The sequence below is a fragment of the Dermacentor andersoni genome, chromosome 11 (genome assembly GCF_023375885.2).
Source record: "Dermacentor andersoni chromosome 11, qqDerAnde1_hic_scaffold, whole genome shotgun sequence".
Classification (NCBI taxonomy): domain Eukaryota; kingdom Metazoa; phylum Arthropoda; class Arachnida; order Ixodida; family Ixodidae; genus Dermacentor; species Dermacentor andersoni.
In genome coordinates, this window is record NC_092824.1 from 12025671 (window position 1) to 12038613 (window position 12943).

General features: G+C 47.1%; 1 protein-coding gene across 1 annotated transcript in view; it reads right to left on the reverse strand.

The window, feature by feature from the left end:
• Positions 1 to 407: 407 nt before the first annotated feature.
• The window catches only part of yip2 (yippee interacting protein 2), an 88092-nt gene continuing 75556 nt past the window's right edge, over positions 408 to 12943 (reverse strand). The window contains exon 10 of the mRNA XM_050167746.3: positions 408 to 659. Within this exon, the coding sequence (XP_050023703.2) occupies positions 578 to 659 (82 nt within the window). The 3' untranslated portion in view covers positions 408 to 577. The remainder of the gene's footprint in view (positions 660 to 12943) is intronic.

Here is a 12943-nt window from a genome sequence, read left to right on the forward strand (position 1 = left end):
ATTCCAAAGCATCTTTAAATATTTTTGGCTATTGTGGTTCAGTAAATGTTCTTTGAGACTTGCCCCATTCACCCCTTGTCTCGTTTAGATTGCAATATAGTCCGAATTTACTGAAAAAGAATTAACTAGGCCCCAGCAGATGCCATCAAGATCAATGTCACAGGAAGCTGGCATGGCAACTTCACAGTAGAGGCATCACCTGTCTTTTAATTTTTACGCCTTTTCTGGCTTTCCAAGCTTCCTCTCATGGCTTTAAGAACGCCTTCTTTGAAGGCAGTGTCTTGCTTGGTGAGTTACCAGCTCTTTTCCGTATCAGGTATGTCTGTTTATAATGTGTCTATTTCTAGCCTCTTTCCTGGGCAAGTTGTAAGACACTGACTGTTCAGAAACTGACACAATGCAACATCTTAAAAAAACTGCATTTATACAGATGTAGAAAAGCACAATGATGTACGTGTGCACTGTATATGCATTATTGACGGTTCCAGAAATGCTGGTCCTGCGTAATACAAAAATACGTCTGTCACAATAAAGTCGTGAACAAAGTCAAGCGGATGACTACTGCCGCGGTGCTCCATCAGACGTTCTCAATCATCACAGCGATGCCTTGACCACCGCCGATGCAGGCCGAACCTACGGCATATTTCCCCTTGCGGTGTCTGCAAAAACAGATAAAAGAAGAAAAGACAAAAATTGCTAGCACAGATGGGCAAATCAACATTTCATAAAAAAAAGCCAAACAGACTCAACTCGAGTTGACATCTGCGTGATGCGAAGCATTACACAGATGTCCCTACGTAGGTGTTGTTTGTGTTTGTTGTGATACCACCTGACCCAAGTTGGCATCAAAGAGGTTCATTAAAGAGCGACAAACGCCCAGTGTCGCACGCTCAGTGGCTCCAGTGGCACACATTTTTAGAGCGCACTATCTTTAGGACTGACCCACGAAAATGCCGAGATACACCACGAACACTGGGATGACTTGAAGAATGCGTCACATTAAAAAAATGAAGCATAAACCCATCGCAGGATGATTCTTGAAGTCGAGCACAAGCACCTACATAGATCTGTTGAGATGTGCTATTGTGATGGTGATTGGCAAGCCCTGGTTATGCAATGAGTGAGCAGGGGAACTGAGGGTCTTGGCCTTGTGTTGGTTAGAACCGTATGAAGCCAACAGGCAACGAAGCCAAGAAAAGCATGGGACAAGTTATTTGTCATGTTTATTTGAAACAGTAAGAAAAAAGGAAATGAAGTAGACAAAAAGACGACCTGTCGCCGGTGGGAGCCAAACTGCAGCGGTCACCCTTCTACTGTATTCACTTTTCTGGGAGTGTTGGCCAGCGCCAATCACAGGTATGGTGGCAGATGTGGCACATACATTCGACCATGTGCATCACACAGGTCTATGTGAATGAACATAGGAGGAGGCAACTGGGCAATATTGCCACACGGTGTGGTGCAGCAAGAGACTGAAGAAGAGGAGAACGTGGTTCGTCTTAGCATCGCGCGTCGCCGCTTGCGTTTTCGTAAAGTGCAACCGCCTGTATCTTGATTCAGCTTGTATACTCTAGCAGGGTATATGCGACAATTTGGTGGAGCTTGCTGGGTACGCTCAGCTTATGCAGGAGACCCCACCGGGCAGCAAGAATCTCGCCCCACAGTCGCCCCACATGCACATGGAACTTCACGACCGCCTAATTTAACCAGAGAATCCTGCACATTTAAAAGGTATGTTTCATACATTCATAAATTGAAATATTTACAAATAAGTATAAATTAAACGCAGAAAGAGCACTTGCATCATTCACGCAAAGCATTATAAATAAAATCTCGCCCTCAAATCGGTGAATTTATTTTCTATTTTCAGATGAATGCCTTCTGCCCTGCTCACTGGGACCCAAAGACTGTCATAAGACGACACAAGTGAAAAAGATCTTCCCGATTAGAACTGACAGCCTAGATGAATGTGAACTTAGTCTTCTGGTATTGCGTGCTAAAAGCGACAAGGACAGTTTAGAAACAGTATGTGCACACCATTATTACGTCTATACTAAGAAGTTCACGGCACTATGTGCGTCAAAGATGTGCTCAGACCCTTTCTCCGACCATGGGTCAAACCGTCGGGGTACGTGTGTCATATCTCTGGGCCTCGCTACAGCAGTGTCTCCCTTGGGGCTGGTTCCTGGTGAGAGACTCTGTCCACAATGTAAAGTCAGGTGTTTCCAAATGCGGGCGCAGTTAGACACAGCCAAATAAGAGTTTGGCAGATTGTGAAACAATATGCGAGTCTACATTTGAAGGGAATTCATCCACTTCAACAAACTGTGCTGCACCACGAGATGGGACTGGAAGGACCTCAAGCAGAAAACGGAAGCGCCATGAGGAAGAAGCGGCTGTCGCAGGTGGCACCTTGCCCAATGATGATAGTAAGGATGCTCAAGTGCAAGGCGTAGCCTATGAAATTGCACCAACCACCGCACTTGCGGAAGACTATAAAAAGCTTCTTGAAGACGTGAGAGATCGATTCATACGAGAAAGAAAACGGTCGAAAAAAATTTCTCTTCTGGCATTGGCGCCTCGTTCATGGTCCCGAAAAAAAGTTGCTGAGTACTTTGGTGCATCGGAAAGTCAAGTTTGCATTGCTATGAAAATTAGGCAACAGGGAGGAATTTTGGGCTCTCCTACATCAAAAGTTAAGTAGACCGCTAGACGACTGAACAATAAGAAGCATAATAAAGTTCTATGAGGATGAACATACATCCGTCTGTCTTCCAGGCAAGAAAGACGTCATCCGAGGCAAGCAAAAAAGATTGCTGCTAATGAATCTTAAGGAAGCGCACGAGGAATGGAACAAAAGTAACACAGAGCTGAAGTGCGGCTTTTCTAAGTTCGCCTACCTGAGTCCACGCCACTGTTTACTTGCCGGTGCTCCGGGAACGCACTCCGTTTGTGTTTGCATTTACCACCAAAATGTAAAATTGATGTTGCAGTCCTTGGGCATTTTACAAACAATCGATTCGCTCCTTCAGATGACTGTGTGTGAGATAACGAATGAGTGCTGTATGACGGGTATATGCAGCAATTGCCCAGGAGATTCGTCGCTCAAATCGCTGATATTGAGCTCTCCTGCACTGAACCGGGATTTGGCAGCAAGTATTTCTGTCCGTCAGTGGGCAAGTGGAGTGCGCTTCCGATTGGAAACAATGTTGTTTACCCATAATGACTTTGTAGACCGTCTCCTTGAGATGATAAGCAACTTAAAATCGCATCACTTTGTCAGCAAGCTCCAAGTTCGGCACCTACGCAATTTGAAGACCGCTCTCATGCCTGCAGAAGCCATGGTTATAATGGATTTCTCTGAAAACTACAGCTTTCTGATTCAGAGCGCCTCACAGTCAATATACTGGGGCAACTCTCAAGCAACAGTACACCCGATTGTAGTCTACTCTCGCTCGACGAACTCTGCTGATGAACCACATGTGCAATCGTACATAGTGATATCCGACTGCCTCGACCATACGACTGCCGCTGTTTCGACATTTCAGCAGGTGCTGATGGATCAACTTAAAGTAGACATGCCGCTGCTGGAACATGTGCACTACTTTTCAGCTCGGGCTGCTTCCCAGTATAAGAACAGAAAGAATTTTGGAAACCTGTGCTACCACAAGGAAGATTTTAGTTTGGATGCTACATGGCATTTTTTTGCTACATCACACGGGAAAAGTGCCTGTGATGGGGTGGGTGGCACCCTGAAACGGTTGGCTGCCAAGGCAAGCCTACAAAGGCCTTTCTCAAGGCAGATTTTGACACCGTTTGAGCTGTACGAGTGGGCACATGAAAGCCTTTTACATATAAAACCAATTTGGGTGCCGGAGAGTGCAATATCTAAGCGGGAGGTAGAACTGTCGTTGAGCTTTGCGAATGCTATGCGCATTAAAGGAACCACGTCTTTACATTATTTTCAGCCGAGGTCACTTTCTCAACTAAAAGTTGCATTCACGTCTTCGTCAAAGACAAGAAGTGTTAAAGCTGTTTGACAGCCGGCACCTGCTCGGCTATAGAGGAAGGAAGGAAAAAGTGGAGAAGGAAGGCAGGGAGGTTAACCAGTTTAGCCTAACCAGTTTGCTACCCTACACATGGGAGCGGGATGGGGGGGATGAAAGATGGGGAGAAGAGATCGAGAACACATAACATAAAAGTGATACGGGCTATGTTCAGGCTAATGTATACAAACGCGGTTGACATTAAATTTTCGTAGCCATGGAAAAAGAAAAAAGTCAGGGATATGGCGTTGGAAATCGCCTGTCTTGCTTTGCATACAATAAAAAAGCCACAAACCTCTTCCTGAATAGTTTCTTGGTCTCACTTTGTTGCCAATATGTCTTTGCAGGACGGCTACGCTTCATATATGTACGCTGTTTACGTGATCCACATACTGATAATTAAAAAAAATCATTTTTAGCGTTTAAAAAATAATACCTTTTTATAACTTCCCACATGCGTAGTAGACACGATTGGCTATCTAATGATGTAATGCATATATTTTTAGGCCGACCACCAAGGCACCTTTTTTTACGTTGAATATGGAGCTTTTTGCAAAAAAATAGAACTTTACAATTTTTTTCCATGCGAACGGCTAAACCTTCGACACTTTAAATATTTTTCAGCTGTACTATGTTAACTGGGCTATCGGTATATATTTTATATGTGACTTCCAGGTTTTTCTACGTTCCGAGAAAGAAACTCAAACTTTGCAATTTTACCCGCTTTTGCTAGGGCCAGAACCAATTGAAGTATTCAAATATTTATAAAATTTGCAATTTTAGCAGTCACATCGCATCTTAGGGTTGCCACAAACGCAATTCGAAGGAGTGGATCATACAGTGTGTCTTTGAGAAAAAATGTTGATTGATGCCATCCAGCTCAGCTTGGCAGGAAAAACAAATTGTCGTCAAAATTCTATAAAATTTTTGCAAGGAAAATTAAACATGGAGGATGAGTTTTGAACTCTAACAAACATGTGGAAATTTTTTCAGCTATATCTGTGATAGTCAAAAAAATGCTGGTTGATTTGGCGTGGAATGACCCACCTCGAGGACGACCTATGCCCAAGTCCACGCTGGGAAAACTGACGTCAGCGACCTTCCGAGGCGGGGCCGCTGATACTCGACGCACTCAAGACCTCGTATCGTGCCAACCGCAGAATAACGAAAAAACGATGATGCCAGAACCAGTTTCTGCTAACAAGATTTCACTGGACATACCTGTGTTGATCGACGGCAAAAAAGTTAGTGCACTTGTAGATACCGGCGCCGATTACTCTATTCTTAGTGGAAAAGTGGCGAGCGTTCTGAAAAAAGTTGCGTTTCTCTGGAACGGGGCACAGTTCGTACGGCAGGTGGCCACGTCGTCATACCGCTTGGCCTATGGACGTCAGACTGGAGTTTTGCAAGACGCGTAGCGCCACCTGCCGGTGCAAAAAGGCAGTAATTGAGTAGTGCGAAGCCCGAGTCCCTTGCTAAGTTGTCTATGCAGCTAGCGACTGCGAAACAATGATTTAACTAGATTTTGGTCCATATGGCGAGCGTTTTGCGCATTTAACACCCAGACAGAGAGCTATGAATTTCTACGCTAGTCGGACGCGTCTCCGAACTGCCATAAACCGCTTGCTGGCTCATTCGTCAGACTGAGGGCGGAAACGACGGCAACCGCGATAGATCCGCGTGCTACAAAGAAACGCCGCAATCGACGCTACTGTTGTGTTGTAAATTGCCATGAACGTGAAGGACGGAATAACAACGTTCAGTGTTTCCGATTTCCATCGCGATCGTATGAAGGGGAAAGGTGAGAGCGCTTGATACGGGCCTGTTCAACCTGTTGGCATTCCGCACAACACAGCGGCTCGCATGAGAAAGTGCGAAAATTTTGTTCTTCTGTAATTGTGTTGCGTAGCCCTGACGGAGAACCGTGGTAGCTAAGCGAAAACGCAAGAATCTGCAGCCGCCACTTCGTTGGTAACAGAAAAACCAACGTTGCGAACCATCTTGCTTATGTGCCATCGATATCTCCGCCTTTTAACAGACGCCCGTCTCCGCTTGACTCAACAAGTGGAACGGAGAGACCTGGCAGGTAAGCTTAACGAAACATTTTGGTTCGTTTATGAATTCAAAATCCTGTTCTAGAGCATCGTTGCATCGCAAGCTCATTTCTACTTTCGGTATTTTGTATGTCCTGAGCCGTTACAACAAACACGCTTCGCATTTGTGCTGAACCTGCTCGACTGCGTTTTTCAAATGTGAGCAATAAAGTTGCTGTAGGAGCACTGGATGAGTAAATGCGAAATAACGTACATGTGTAAAGAAAAAAATGTCGCATTTATTTACATTGATTTGTGCGCGCTTGTTGCTCGAAGCGTCTCTAAAAAGTTCAAGTTAAGGTACTGAGCGATCTTGTAGCTACTGCGAGAAAGAAAGATGCAGCGCGTAGGCACTGTAGGAAGCTTACTTTCGTTATAATCGCACGCTATTTGCTGCCTTGGAAAACGTTTTTTGTTTGCTGCCCTGGAAAAGGCTATGAAAGGATTTACTCTGTAAATAATTGCGAGACAAAACATTACGATAAAATACATATAACTATAGGAGATACTTTTAAGTCTTGTGTTCAGGACATATTCAATATGAAACAATTTGAAATGCTTAGATTTTTATGCTGATATGCCTATAGACAAACTTGATGCTCTGTGTATTTGCGAGTTGCAGCACGCCGAAATAACACTTGACACTTTATTTTATATTGTACACGTACTTCGCCCTGCTAAGCTTCCTTTCCGAAGCGTGGATGGGCGGAAGAAGCTTTCCAGGTCCTTGATTTTTAGGAAACCGTGCCTCAACACAAACGAAAGAGAAGGGTCCATTGTGGCCTATGCACCTTCGCTTGCGGACAGCTCTCCTTGCACTACTCAGTTCGCACCAAGGCTCCGATGGGGGCGCTGGTGACGGGTTTTTCCGCAGCGCCGCCTGGGCAGAGTCTGACGTCTATAGACGGCCAGAGTAGAAATCCTTGGTGCTGGGGCTGTATTCTGTAGCGGTTCGCTTTGGAACCGGTTTGGTCTGGCTGTTGCCATTGGTCAGCACTTCGTTGTTGTCATCGCTGGTGGGCGGGACGACAAATTTTGTTGACGTCACACAGGTTGTCAATCATCTGGAAAGGAACCGGTTCCCTGCTACGAGAGGAACCGCGGAGAAGTCGTGCGCGGTGGCGAGCATGATATCGAGGGTTGCTAGGGCAACCATGGCCGCCGGCTAGTCTCGCGCCAGCTGACGAGCCTGCACCTAGATGAGACGAGACAGAGACGGCAATGGCGACTCCTTTGGTTGTGCTGCTGGCGAGCGCCGAAAGACAACGACGCGACGAGAGGCAACGACGCGACGCGTTCGGCATGGCCGAAGAAGAGTTTCGAAGGCATTTTAGGCTCTCCAAAGACATAGTGCGACGTCTTTGCGATGAGCTGGAAGAACATCTCGGACCTCAAAGATTTCGTGGTGTCGACACTACGATGAAAGTGGTGTGCGTGCTGCGGTTTTTTGTCACCGGGAGCTTTCAACAGTGCGTCGGGAATGAAGAAGCGATTGCACTGTCGCAGCCTTTGGTCAGCCGGATCATTACAGCAGTCGCCAAGACCATTACGGTTGTGGGCAAAGAAAAAGGATGGGTTAGATTCCCATCCACGGCGCAACAGAAAGCTGCCGTCAGCTGCTGGCCCAACACACACGACGCCTTTGCTAGGTAGGGGTGCTCGTCGACAAATGAAATGAGTATTTCGTGCTGCCTCGCTGAAACATGAGGACCAAGCTGCCTGTCCTTGTGCGACGACATCGTTTCGGTTTCGGCGCGCGAACAAGTCCAAAACGTAAACAAAGCGAGGCAAGTTGTTTGGATGGATGGATGGGAGGTAGGAGCGTCCCCTTTGAAATGGGGTGATGGCAGTTGCCACCATGCTGTGTTGTGTGTTATTGAATTTCTCGATTTTCTTTAAATACGTCTTCCTACCCTTTTAACCTTATGTCGTCTCTCTGCTTTTGAGCCACCAATCCTCCCATCGCCTTTTGCTAATTTCCACCGCATATTTATTTACCTGACTATTATTATCTCTAAACCCTAGGGCCTCAGGAAGGGTGACTGTTGCCGCATCGACATCGGGCTTGATACCATCACATTTTAGTATGAGATGTTCCATTGTTTCTACATATTTACCACACACAGTACATGTGTCTTCTTTTTCGTAAAATTTTTTTTTTATAGCTCCGCGTTCCAAGACATCCTGATCTAGCTTCAAAGAGTAGGGCACTGCCTCTTGAGTTATCATAAAACGCTTCCTTCCTGATCTGCTGTTTCCAGTATTGATATAGTTCCACACTATGCTTCTTTTCCATTGAATTTATCCAATTTTTACCTTCCACATTTTTAACCTGTCGTTTAATGCTCTGTCTTTCTTTGTCCTCGTGTCTGGCATACTTACTGGTTAACTTCCTAGTTCTTTTCCGCCATTGTGAGCCAACGCTCTTTCTGTATAGGTATTTAAACACCTTAGCTGCCCACCTGTTATCGTCCAATTTCCTCAGACGTTTTTTGTATAGGATTTTACTCTGAGCTTCCCGTGCTTCGAACGATGCCTAGCCCATATCTCCCTGTACTGCTTCGTTTGTGGTTTTCCCGTGGGCACCTAGTGCTAACCTTCCCACAGCTCTCTGATTTACTTCTAGTCTCGACTGAACCTCTGCCCTTAAACAGAGGACCGCATTCCTGAAAGTAAGCCCCGGCACCATTACTCCCTTCCAAATACATCTCAGTACCTCATACCTGTTGTACCCCCACAATGCCTTATGTTTCATTATTCCGGCATCTCTTCGCCCTTTTGCTATGAGAGACTGTTCGTGCTTTTCCGTGTACATCTGCCCTTTGTTTATCTATACCTCGAGATATTTGTATTCGGCCACTCGGGGTATTTCATGGCCTTGTATTGTAAGCTCCTGATCAGTTGTATCGTTGAAAAACATCCCACCGGACTTAGCTGCACTAAAACTGAAGCCTAAACTGTCTCCTTCCTCCCCACAGTAATTAACCAGAGTTTGCAAATCTTCCTGGCTATCTGCTAACAGTACAATATCGTCCGCATACATTAAACCCGGTAGTCGCTGCTCAACAACCTTTTCGCCTAATCTGTATGACAGATTTGCATATCGTATGGCACACCACCTAGCGACTAAATAAGAAAACACAAATAAAATTACAACTCCCAGTAGCCGTCTGCGCCGCAAGCTCACATTTATTACTGAAAATTATATTTGCCAGTGTTCTACACAAACCAATGTTTTTTTTATCATACCAGCAACATCCTTCAATTGCTATACCGTCCCCCAAGTACAAACAAAAATGATAACGTGATCTTCCGGCAGATTGACGCTCGTTGATTGGTTCTCCTCACGCCGCCCCGGTTCCAAAGCGAACCGCTACAGAATACGGCCCCTGCTTTTCTCGCCACTTGTCTGGTTCTACGCGAGTGTTCCTGCGATTTAATCCTTGGAATGGACTTTCTCCGGGAATATGGCGCCATTATTGACCTCCGCGAGCGCTGCATCACTTTCTCGACACAAAGGGCAACACAGACCGACGCCATTGGACACAGATCCGCACTTCGCGTTTCGGACGAGAGCATCACGATACCGCCGCGTGCGAGTGCTATGGTTCCGGTCAAGTCCGACGAACAACAAAACGGTGAAGCCATTGTTGAAGGCAACATTTCTATGTTGCTGGCACAAGGTATTTGTGTAGCGCGAAGCCTTGTGGAAATTCGTGAAAGCCAGACAACGGTCCTCATTACCAACTTTACCTTTGAGCATCGGCACATTTTTCATGGCACTGCGATCGCCTACGCCGAACCATCAACGGACATCGTCGAGTGCTTTGCTTCTGAGGTGGACACAGACGACGGTTCGCTCAGAGACATCGATGTAAACTCCGAGCTTACGGACGACCAAAAGAGGGCACTGCAGGAACTCTTGAACGAATTCCGTGCGTGCTTCGCTCGGGCTACTAAGGTGGGCCAAACGCCAATCACGAAGCACCGAATAACGACATCTGCTAACACACCTCCCATCAAACAACAGCCTTATCGTGTCTCGCCGAAAGAACGTGAGGCAATTCAAGCCCAAGTCAAGGAGATGCTAGATGATGGTGTCATTCAGCCTTCGCACAGTCCGTGGTCCTCCCCGGTCGTTCTAGGCAAGAAAAAAGACGGAACTTTTCGTTTCTGTGTTGACTATCGACGCCTCAACGATGTCACCAAGAAGGACGTGTACCCACTACCACGTATCGATGACTCTTTAGACAGGTTGCGGCGAGCTAAGTATCTTTTGTCTCTCGATCTAAAGAGCGGTTACTGGCAAATTGAGGTTGATGAACGAGACCGCGAAAAAACTCTTTTCGTCACTCCAGATGGCCTTTACGAATTCAGAGTACTTCCTTTCGGTCTCTGTTTGGCACCAGCAACTTTTCAGCGAATGATGGACACCGTTCTCGCTGGTCTGAAGTGGCAAAGCTGCCTCGTCTACCTTGACGACGTGGTTGTTTTTTCGGTGACATTTGACGACCACCTGAAACGACTGCGGCAAGTTCTCGAAGCCATCCGATCGGCTAACCTCACCCTTAAGCCTCAGAAGTGTCATTTCGGCTACAAGGAGCCGATGTTTCTCGGACACGTGGTCAGTGGGGAAGGCGATAGCCCTTATCCCGCGAAAACTGCCGCTGTAGCCTCGTTTCCAACACCGACCGACAAGAAAGGTGTCCGATGCTTCCTGGGCCTTTGCGCATGCTACCGGCGTGCCATCGAAAATTTTTCGAAGATGGCGGAGCCGCTGACTCGCCTCACGAGGGACGATGTGTCGTTCGTTTGGTCCTCAGAGCAAGAGACGGCTTTCACCGAGCTTCGACAGCATCTGGTGTCAGCACCAGTTTTGGTCCACTTTGATGAGGAGGCGGACACGGAAGTTCATACAGACGCCAGTAATGTTGGTCTTGGTGTGGTGCTTGTACAACGGCAGGAAGGTATTGAACGAGTGATCGCCTACGCAAGTTGCACACTATCACGTGCAGAGACTAACTACACCACCACGGAGAAAGAGTGTCTTGCCGTCGTATGGGCGCTGGCCAAATTTCGACCTTACCTTTACGGCCGCCCATTCAAAGTTGTAACTGATCATCACTCGTTATGCTGGCTTGCAAATCTCCGGGACCCTTCTAGACGATTGGCACGGTGGAGTCTACGTTTGCAGGAGTACGACGTGACCATCGTGTACAAGTCGGGCCGCATACACGAAGACGCTGACCCACTCTCGCGCGCCCCTATTGACACTACCGACCACGACATTGAAGACGACGGCACTTTCCTTGGGGCCGAAAGCGTTACTGATTTGTCCACACGGCAGCACACAGACGATGCACTACGGCCTATATTCGAACATCTGGAAGGACAAAACCCATCAATACCCCGGCATATCACTCGAGGATTGTCGTCTTTTTGTTTACGACATAGCGTCTTATACAAGGAGAACTCCGCTGCCACCAAAAGACCTACCTTTTGGTCGTTCCAGCAGACCTCTGTGCCGAAGTTTTGTTCGCCTTTCATGACGAGCCTCCGTCTGGCCATTTGGGTTTTGTCATGACGAGCCTCCGTCTGGCCATTTAGGAGCGTGATTCCCCTTTGCCATCAATGATTGCCAACGCGAACGTGCTAGAGTTGCCATACTGAGCCGCGTCGACAAAGACAATCGAATCTTGATTCTCGCTGGCCTTCTGTAAAATCGCCTGTGCTCAGGCTTTTCGCCCCCCTACATTGTATTGCAGGTGCATATTCCGAGGGAATGGGCTGACCACAAAGGTTGCCCTTGCCTCCCTGGATAAGGTGATTTTCCGTTCATTGAGTATTCTTGGAGCCATGCAGGCCTCATCTAGGATGCGTCTCCCTGCTCTGGTTGACGAGAGCCTGACTACCTGAGCGGTGACCTGCGCTTCGATCACTTCATCAATGTCGTTGTGCATATTGAGTTTGCTTAACCTGTCCAAGCAAGTGGTTACTGGTAACCCCAGTACCTTTTTGATGCTCTTGCGCATGAGAATGTTAAGCTTATTCTTTTCGGTTTTGGTCCAGTTAAGGGCCGAGGCTACATAGTTGATGTGGCTCATTAGAAAAGCGTTGTGGATCCTGAGGAGGTTGTCTTCACCTAGTCCCTTCTTTTGTCCGGATACTCTAGCAACTAGTCTCAGCAAGCTCTCGGTTTTCGCCGTGATGCGCGTGAGCGTTTTGGCGTTACATCCACGCGCGTCAATCAGTAATCCTAGGATTCGGATAGATTCGACTTGAGGAATGGGCTCCCCGTTTCTTGCAAAGAGGGATATGGGAAGTTGGTTTAGAGGGGTGAGCCCCCTAACACCTTGCCTGGCCGGCCTGTACAGTAACAATTTGGATTTGTTTGGGGATAGTTGGACGTCTGTGTCTTCCAGGTAGGACTCCGTTGCATCTAGGGCTGATTGTAGCGCGTGCTCTACCTCTAGGAGTGATCCTCCCGGGCACCAAATCGTGATATCGTCCGCATATAGCGAGTGGCTTATATTAGGAAGGGATCTGAGCCTTTCCGATAAGCCCTTCATGACTATGTTGAACAGTAAGGGGGAGATGACTGCTCCTTGGGGAGTGCCTCTGGCCCCTAGTGGGAACTCATCTGACTTGAGTTGCGCAATCCTGATGGTGCCTGTTCTGTTCATGAGGAATGATCTAACAAAAGCCTGAAACCTTGCTCCCAGACCTAGGCTGGCCGTAGCCTGCAGGACAGATCAATGAGATACGGTGTCAAAGGCCTTGGTCAGGTCAAGGGCTAAGATGCCT